This window comes from Myotis davidii, unplaced genomic scaffold, assembly GCF_000327345.1.
Source record: "Myotis davidii unplaced genomic scaffold, ASM32734v1 scaffold265, whole genome shotgun sequence".
NCBI classification, from domain to species: Eukaryota; Metazoa; Chordata; class Mammalia; order Chiroptera; family Vespertilionidae; genus Myotis; species Myotis davidii.
This window is the reverse complement of record NW_006296627.1, coordinates 4,637,355-4,646,542: the sequence shown is the minus strand read 5'-3', so window position 1 is coordinate 4,646,542 and position 9,188 is coordinate 4,637,355. Positions and strand designations below refer to the sequence as shown.

General features: G+C 51.8%; 1 protein-coding gene across 2 annotated transcripts in view; it reads right to left on the bottom strand.

Moving 5' to 3' along the window:
- Positions 1-393: 393 nt before the first annotated feature.
- Positions 394-9,188, bottom strand: part of NR1H3 (nuclear receptor subfamily 1 group H member 3) — a 12,951-nt gene continuing 4,156 nt past the window's right edge. Inside the window, exons 1-11 of one of the 2 annotated variants that reach the window (XM_006772287.2) lie at positions 7,698-9,182; positions 7,279-7,454; positions 6,474-6,557; positions 5,787-5,975; positions 5,093-5,359; positions 4,632-4,840; positions 4,346-4,525; positions 4,064-4,163; positions 1,386-1,499; positions 1,068-1,162; positions 394-900 (exon numbers count right to left, since the gene is read on the bottom strand). In XM_006772287.2, coding sequence (XP_006772350.1) covers positions 754-900; positions 1,068-1,162; positions 1,386-1,499; positions 4,064-4,163; positions 4,346-4,525; positions 4,632-4,840; positions 5,093-5,359; positions 5,787-5,975; positions 6,474-6,516 — 1,344 coding nt within the window. In that variant the 5' untranslated portion in view covers positions 6,517-6,557; positions 7,279-7,454; positions 7,698-9,182 and the 3' untranslated portion in view covers positions 394-753. Of the gene's footprint in view, positions 901-1,067; positions 1,163-1,385; positions 1,500-4,063; positions 4,164-4,345; positions 4,526-4,631; positions 4,841-5,092; positions 5,360-5,786; positions 5,976-6,473; positions 6,558-7,278; positions 7,455-7,697; positions 9,183-9,188 lie in introns of those variants that run through there. The other variant, XM_006772289.2, reaches the window with a different exon arrangement.

Below are 9,188 nucleotides of genomic sequence, written 5' to 3'. Positions count from 1 at the left end.
CTCCCCGCCTCAGGGGACTTTTCTTCCTGGCCCGTAATGTGGGGGCCTAGAGGAGGGGGATTGATGTGCCCGCGCCCACAGAACACAGGTGCCTAGCTGAGGCGCTAGTTCTGAAAGTCCAACACCCCCTCCCCTACAGAAGGCAGGATCCCCTCCCCGCTCCCATCCTGACAGGGGAAGTGGTCTCAGCGTTTCATTTACCCTCGGGGCGCAATGGGGCTAGTGAAAGGAGGCTGGCACTGGGGACTTGTCTCCCTCTAATTCTGGAGGCGATCCTAAAAGACGCTGCAGGCTTCCCTCCTCTGTTGCCGCTCCTCCACCCCAATCCAGAAATTGTTTCTCTCATTCCGTATTCATTTTTGTCTTCTTGTACAAACAGTACCAGGCCGACTATCAGGGAGGCAGCCCGGAGGCATTTATGGTTAAGCCGCAGCATGACAGTGAGAATTTCTCTAGGGGCCCTGTGGGGAAAACAGGAAGTGGTGGAGGCAGGGCCTGGAGAACCTTGTGCAAAGTGGCCCCCAGGTTCATCCTTTTGATCAGGTCAGTACAGTGTTCAAATGGAGCACAGCTTTGGCAGGACCCTCAGTGCCCAGCAGTCACAAAACTCCGAACCCGTTACTCTCCTTTAATGCCACGTGAGGATCTCTTTTGCACAGCGCCCCGGAATGTTTGCCCTTCTCAGTCTGTTCTACCTCTAAGGAGGCCGCCAGCGGGACCTCAGCCAGCCAGGCCTCAGCCAGCCGAGGACAGTCATTCGTGCACATCCCAGATCTCAGAGAGCAGCGGGGGAAGCTTTTTGTCCTGCAGGCGCAGCGCAAACACTTGCTCTGAGTGGACGCTGCTCAGTGTCCGGAGGCTCACCAGCTTCATTAGCATCCGTGGGAACATTAGTGGGTCCTGGGGAAGGAGAAGGACAAGTTCAGAATTTGTCTCTCCCCAGGGAAGAGGGCAAGGGTAGAGGAACTGTGGGAGAGGTATAATCAGAGAGGGATTCTTGAAGGGAAAGTAGGTGTGTCAGGGAATGAGCCTGTGTTGAGGAGAAAGGGCACCTAGGGAAGACTCACATGGGGGTGGTGGATGGAGACATAGGCATGCAGGGCCTCCACATATGTGTGTTGCAGCCTCTCTACCTGGAGCTGATCCTGCACGTTGGGCCGGTCTATATTCACAAACAGAGTTGAGGAGCAAGTCTGGCCAGGGTCAGTTCTATACCCCACATCACAACCAAAAATAGGAACATGTCCCACCCAACCTCTCCCATCCCAAAGTAACAGCAAGGGCCTCCACCCTTACAATGCCTGCCCTATGGGGCCTGCAGCCCTCCTAGGGCTTGCTCATTTTCAAGTCTCTTGCTCATTTTCCCTCTTGCCCATCCTCCACACCTGCAGAAAAGATGCTGATGGCAATGAGCAAGGCAAACTCGGCATCATTGAGCTGCAACTCATTCATGGCTCTGGAAAACTCGAAGATGGGGTTGATGAACTCCACTTGCAGTCCTGGGGAAGAAGGAGGGAGGCTGAGTGTGTGGCATGAGTGGCAGGAACTTCCTTCTCTCCTCCAACTCCGCAACTTAGAGAACTTCTAGGAACGCAATAAGAAGTATCCAGGGCTCTGCTCTGTAACCTTGGGCAAGTTTATTCACCTCTCTAAGCCTCATCTGTGAGATGGGAATCATATCTGAATTTGTAAGACTACTGTGATGGTTAAATGATAAAGCATGCACAGCACTTAACGCTGTGCCTGGAACATAGGATGTGTGAATTGAATGATGATTATAATTCTGTTATTCTTATTAAAATTATTGAGGGCCCCATTACTAGATATAGAAGCAACTCATTTCTGTTTATAAAGAAACCTCACTGGCAATTGGCCTTACTTATTTGAATACTAGAGATACATTTCATGTTTCATATCTTGGGGGAACTTAGCAATGTGGTTGAGGGTACAGACTGTGGTGCCAGACTGCCTGGGTTTGAGTCCTGGCTCTACCATTTACTAGGTTGAGCCTTGGTTTTCCCATCTGTAAAATGGAGATAATAGCACCTACCATAATCGGTCCTTAGAATAATGTGTGGCACATATGGTAACTACTATATATATAAATAGTAGATTTATAAATATAGAACCAATCTCCTTGATGAGACTGAAGTTCAATAAACCATGACCTAAAGTCATGACATCTAAAAAACACTTCTCTCATACACACTGTCAAAGTCTCCCACCCCACACCCTCCTCCAGGCTTTCTCAGATTTCTTTTAGCAACCATCTGCTAACTTTTCCATTCGAGGTTTCTTGATTAGTCACTTCCTGTATTTTCACCCTGATGTTTATCAATGTGTGTTGATACATTTAATGGACAAGCCCCATTTTATAAAGTATTTGTTGCTGAGGTATTGAGTGAGCCTTGAATTGTGCTAAACAGTCTGTTTGTACAGAGAGGGCAAGTAGGTTTTAGAGTTGGGTTATGCACCCTGGAAGGGTCTGTCTGCTACTGCTTGTTGAATGAATGCCCCCAATGGCATCAGTCCACATCATCAGTCATGTAGAGAGGGAAGGAGACCCTGTTCCCTCTCCCTGAGACCTCACTGACAAAATGACAAACAAAAGGCAAAGATAATATCAACACTGCTTATATAAATGAATCTATAAATAGGTACAGATTCAGATGACATAAGCCTGAAAGTACTGAAGAAACACACACATAAGAACTGGAAAGGGTTCAGAAAGGAGGATGCTACGGAGGAGAAGGCCATGGTTAAGAAGGACTCGGAAAATAACTGAGGAAAGGTGGTTGGCTAGAGAAAGGGGGTAGGGCTGGGTTTTAAAGATGGAAAAGTCATGAAATTTCCCAGACGTTCTGGCAGCACACAGTAGGCAAAAGGTGCTAACACAGCCCTGCCGTGCCCTATAGTTAAGAGAGGCCTTCCTAGGCATGTCACTGGGTAGCCTGGGATGGGAGAAGAGGCACATGAGCTGAGTACCGGACAGCATCAGCCATATTTTAAACTCACTCACTCCACTGTTAGACTACTAGGTCACCTATTGAGCCTCAGCTCCCGTCCCTCCAAAACACCCTTAGCCTTTCATCCTTTGCTAACTCTGCTCCCATAACACGATACCAGCAATTGAGTATGAGGAAACCAACACTGCTTAGCCTGCAAGCATCAGATAGAGAGCAGCAATGGGAACAGATTCTTAGAGAAAACACTTCAAGCACAGGATGGGGACAGAAGCATCCACTCTGATCTTAAAGCTGCATCGTTTGGACATGTTTGCTATGTATCAGCTCCAGTTTCATGGCTCTTCAGAAAGAACAAGTGAGCCGAAACCGGTTTGGCTCAGTGGATAGAGCGTTGGCTTGCGGACTGAGGGGTCCCGGGTTCGATTCCGGTCAAGGGCATGTACCTGGGTTGCAGGCACATCCCCAGTGGGAGATGTGCAGGAGGCAGCTGATCGATGTTTCTCTCTCATCGATGTTTCTAACTGTCTATCTCTCTCCCTTCCTCTCGGTAAAAAATTAATTAAAAAAAAAAAAAAAGAACAAGTGAAGAAGAGTAGGGGGAAGCAGGTCCACGTGATCCTGAAAGAACACATCTGAGAAAGACTTGCTCATTATTGACTACTAAAGGGCTCGGTATGGTTGTTTTCAAGCCTTTCCCTCGTTATGAAACCTTTCCTTGAAGCGCATTATGTAGAAGCGTGATATATAATGCAGATTTACATGGAGCGTCTTGTTTGGCTCCATTTAAAGTAAGAATGAAGGACATTCCCGCGCCTTCTTGTTTCTTCTCTAAAGCGACAGTTCTGTGGAATCCCTCCCTCGGGTTCCTGGGAACACAGTTCGAGAAACGCTGGCCTAAGGCAACAGAGGACAGGAGTCCATTTGAGACAGTTGAAAGAGACCTATAAGCATTCCAACTCTCTGTCTTGGAAAAGCAGGTGAAGCCTTCCCTTTACAGACACCTAAACGTGGGGCCTGTGACTCTGGAGTCACTATGGGCTCCAGGACAAAAAGTGTCTGTCCATTCAAACCAGTCCCTTTGTTATCTCAGGTCTCACCTGCTTTAGCAAAGTCTTCCCGGTTATAACTGAAATCCTTGAGGAAGGTGATACTCTCACTCTCAGGGTTGTACCTCCGAGATGTCTCCAGAAGCATCACCTGCACACAAGTAGCAGACCTCAAACAGGGACTCGGCGGGCTGGTCCTGGCAATGGGGCACCTTCAATTGAAGGTCCCTACTTCCCAGTGGTGGCTCTGGCTTCCCAGCTGGCTGTCTAGAGGCCCTTCCCACGGACAGTCCCGCTCGGGCTCTCCCTGCACCCCTCAGCCCTGCCAGCCACCTCAATAGTGGAGGTCTTCAGCAGGGCGATCTGGTCCTCCCGGCTGAGCTGCAAGAAGCCGGGCAGCTGTTTGGCAAAATCAACGATCTCCTGCACAGAGACGATGGCCAGCTCAGTGAAGTGGGCAAAGCGCTGCTGACGGGCCTCCCAGCTCTGGGGATCTGGTGCCATGGGCCAAGGCTACCCAGAAGGGCAAGGAGGGGAAAAACAAACCGCTCTGAGTCAGATATCGAGAAGCCAGCTGGCGCTCTGGGTATAGCCACCTCTCCCCAGGTCCCTCAGGTACCGTGACGCGAAGCTGGTCAGAAAAGGAGCGTCTGTTACACTGTTGCTGGGCAGCCACTAGCTTCTCAATCATACCCAGTTGCTCTGGGCTGAGTTGGGGCAGGACTTGGGGAGGTGAGGATGCTCTTGGGGGCACGGATGTGGCCTGAGCCTGTTCCTCCTCTTGCCGCTTCAGTTTCTTCAGTCGAATCTGTTCTTCTGACAGGACACCTAAGGACCGGCCAGATGAGAGGAGGGAAGAGGAGGGGGAGATGAGAAGCAAGGAAGGGCCAGAGGGGTAGTTTAAGGCTCCAGAAAAGCAGAGATCACAGGGTAAAAGCAAGGAAGAAATTTTAATCCGTATTTAGGGACCATATAGGAAGGCCCTGTAGGCTCAGCTGCCTGTCTGCCCTCACACCCTGGCACCCACATGCCCCCTCTTTCCCATCGGCCCCTTCCCCATTCCTGTCCCCAGGTACTCACACTCCTCCCGCATGCCAGCTTGGCGGCATTTGCGAAGGCGACACTCCTGGCACTTGCGACGCATATAGGTGTCCATGGGGCAGTGGCCCCCGCTGTGGCAGAGGTAGCGCGCCCCTTTGATGACACTGCGGCGGAAGAATCCCTTGCAGCCCTCACAGCTCAGCACGTTGTAGTGGAAGCCAGAGGCCTTGTCCCCACACACACTGCACAGCTCATTCCCCAGCATTTTGGGGGCTGGCCCCTTTTTCCGCTTTTGTGGACGGAGCTCTGGATACAGGGAAGTGCCTTAATGTTCTTCTCTAAGAAACAAGCTTGGTGCCCAGCTGGCCACTGCCCTGAGCACTCAGTGACCTTCATGCCCCTTTTAACATGCAGTCTATCTAGTCTCTCTATTATAAGAAAGTACCTCTCATGTCCCAAATGCTATGTATTATGCCCCAGGTACTGTCTTAGCCCTTTATATGCATTGATCCTGACGACATCCAAAAGAGGTAGCTACTGTTATTATTTCCATTTGCTGAATAAGGAAACTGAGGCTCAGAAAGGCCTAAGGTAGAGACAAACTCACAGATCACTCAGGTCTAGTCGACACTTAAAGCTTTGGTACTTAAACATTTTTTATGGTACAGAGCCCCAAGATGCCCCTTCCAGATCCAGGGAGCCCCTACATCCTCCACATCCAGCAGCTCCTCACCTGTAGACTCTGGAAGGACTTCCACACCTGGGAGCAGGGCTGTGGGATCTGCCACCTCCAACCCTGCCCCCGAAGTGACCCCCGCTGATTGGGGCATGCTGGCTTCCTCCCTGAGGATGCAGTTGCTGCCTCTCAGCGCCCGGCTGTTTGCATCTTGTGCATCTGGTTCCCACAGCTCCACTGCAGAGTCTGAGTCAGGAAAGAGGAACAAGGGGAGGATGAGGGGGGAAGTCTCAGGTCCTCCCCCTCCACTTCCACTGCATCCTGGCTGGGAAACTGCAAACTTCTCTCCACCCCTAGAGGGCAGCAAAACATCAGCTCAGGCTTCAGACCCTGGCGGTGGTGTGGGCTCCAGGGCTAGTCTTGCAATTCCCTGCACCTCGATACTTTACATGAGGATGTTAACCCTTGTCCCCTTGGGGGCCGGCATGCATCTATTTCAGAGATCAGACAGAACTCTTAATTAAAAGTCAAACTGGATGAGCACTGTACATGCCCTCTCCCCAGCAGCAAGTCCAGACAGAAGGATCGGCAGGTGCCTGCAAGGGCCAGGCACCAGAACCAGGATGAAGGTAGTCTGGGCAGAAGGAGGCAAGGATGACTCCAGACTGCTTTCGGGGGAAAGGCAGAAGGCAGGTCGTGAAGAGACCCTGACTGAGGGGAGAGGGCTGGAGTGAAGCAGCTTACCAGGAGAAACATTAGGCACGGGGGCCTCCAGCCACAAGGACATTTCTTTCTTTCTGGAGCCCTGGACATTACCAAGGGACTGTCCTGCAGGAACAACTCAGGTTATACTCTTCCAGAACCGGGCTCCTTCTCTATCAGTACAGCACATTAGCTAACATTCACTTCATCTGCATCAGCCTGTGCTAAGGCTTGACATGCCTTGCTCACTGTGTCCCTCTGAGGTCAGGACTATTCTTTAGCCCATTTTACAGATGAGAAAACCAAGTTTCAAAGAGATGAAGTAAATTGCCTTTGGCCACACAGTTAGGCAGCAAAGACTCCACCTCTGATCTCTCTGACTCCAAAGTCTGAGCTCTCAGCCACCGTGCCACTTTTTCTCCCCAGGGCCCACCTCCTGGCCATCAGGGAATATTTGGGCACATCTGCTCTGGTTCTATTAAAGCCCCTTCCCCTCACTCCAGCACTGGGGCAGCCAAAGTTGGGCAGGGCCAGGACATGGGATGGAGGGCTCCACCCAGTGAAACATGCTGCTTGCTGAATAACCTCAGTCCTGCCGCTTCCCAGGATCCCAGCACAAACCTGTTGCCTCCAAGAGTCGCCCCAATTCACATACAGGACCTCCTCCCTCACAGCCCCTCAGGAGTTATTCTGGGACTTAAATGGGATCCTGCCCAAGCTTCCATCACTATCATCATCCTTCACTTTTCCCCAAAGAGACCCCTTTCTAAGATCCACAGGACCCCCACTCACCCCCACGCACCAAACACACACAGGGCCCCAGGCAAGTGCTGAGGAGCCGACCCACCGAATGCCTGGGCCGTCAGACTTCCTGGCTGGGGCAGTCTCTGGAGCCCCCTTGCTGAGAGAGGAGGACGGTGCAAGCTCTGTCCAGAGGCCTCCGCGGTGGCTGAAGCCGTAGCTGAGCTAGACAGGGGCCCGGAGCCCCAGGGAAGTAATATGGGGAAAACCTGAGGGGAGGGACTGCTAAGGGGTCAGGCCACTGCTCCTTCGAGCCAGGCAGAGCCCGGAGTCAGAGCTGGCGCCAGCCAACTGACCGACTGGAGCCTCGGCCTCCTCACCCCCGCCCACCCGGCTTCCCCACCACGCTGACTCCTCCCCAGCTAGCCACCCCCTCAGCCCAGCGCCACCCCTGCTCTCCTACCCCCAACCACAGCAGTCGCATTTCCCTGCCGACCAGCCCAGTCCTCCCCTTCCTCTGCTCACCCAGGCTGCGCTTACAGGACTGCCTCCCAGGCACCCCCACCCCAATCCCGGCAGCCTCCAGAGTTGGTGTCCCCTCCCCTCCATAGACATTTCGTGGAGCAAAGGTCCCAGCACAGCCTGGAATTGCAACACGGAGCCCCAGCCTGCTTTCCCAGCCTCCCTCCTCCTCCCCTGCCTCTGGGAAGGGGCCAAGAAACTCTCCCCACCGGCCCAGCCTCAGCCAAGCTGGTAGAACTCCATGGGTGGAGAGGCAGGTGCTGGGCTTTCCTGTAAATCTCTGATTGGGCCCCCCCGTGAGGGCTACCAGCAGGGGAGAGGCCAGAAGAGAGAGAGGGGAGCAATGGCCGGTGCCAGGGTGGGGGTAGAGAGATGGCAGGTGACCCAGGTGCTAGCCCAGTATGGATCTGGGAAGGTATGCAAGTTCCCTCATCTGGGGAACAGTTCCATATGAAATGCTGACAGGCTCTGCCCAGCCGCTATTAAGCCTTCCTGCCCTGTTGCCTGGAATATGAGATCCATTCCTGAATGTAGACACCATGTTTAATTGATCTTATCTCCCTTGTAGCCCTGGATCAGGGCCTGACATAGTTTAGGCAACAGAGTAGGTACTGTATTCCTGTTCATTAAATGAATAAGCAATCAAGAAAAAAATATATGACCCCCCTTCTATTTTATACTTGTTAACTCTAGTCCATTTCATTTCAGCATATTTAGTTTTTTGGCCTTAGACTTAGAATTTGGGTTCAAATTCTGGCATGGCCTTTTATTAGCTGTGTGATCTTGATTAAGCAAGTTTCTTAATATCTCTGACCCTCTATTTCCCTATCTTAAAAATCAGGATAATAATAATGGTTTTTGCCACCTAAGGTTGTCATGAGAACTAAACAATATGTCAGAGCACAATGTGTAGCCCATAGTGTGTTCAAGAGATGGCAGCAGTTATTAAATTTCCAATCTTTCAGCCATGGGGACTTCCCAACACCGTGCATCTGCACACCGTTAACCTTCCAGTGCTTGTTTCCATACACAAACCCTGCACTCGCTCTTTTGGTCCTTAGAGCAGCCCCGGGAAGGAGGGTACATAACACAAGCTCCACTTTACAAAGAATACTAAGCTCACGGGAGAGGCGTCTCGAAGACCACACACAGTGGCCAAGCTGAGCTCAAAACCCAGATGTCCTCACTCCAGTCTCTGTACTCTTTCTTTCTCCTGCCTCAGAGTCCAGGAGAGTCTTGTTGCCTTTCAGGTCTGCTGGATCAGTGAAATGTCGAGATGGAAGAAGCTGGGGGGGAGGGGGGGAGGACAGCAGTAGAAGAGGCAGAGAGCTCTGGGGATGCTTCAGTCCAGATGTGGCAGGGGAGGAGTTGAGGTTACTGCTGGCTGATCACCCCCTGCCCCACTCCCAGCTTCCTGCTCACAGGCTCTTCCTGTTTTGCTGTGAACTCCAGTTCCCATGGGCTCCCCATTAAAGCATAGGACAGGGGGCCAGG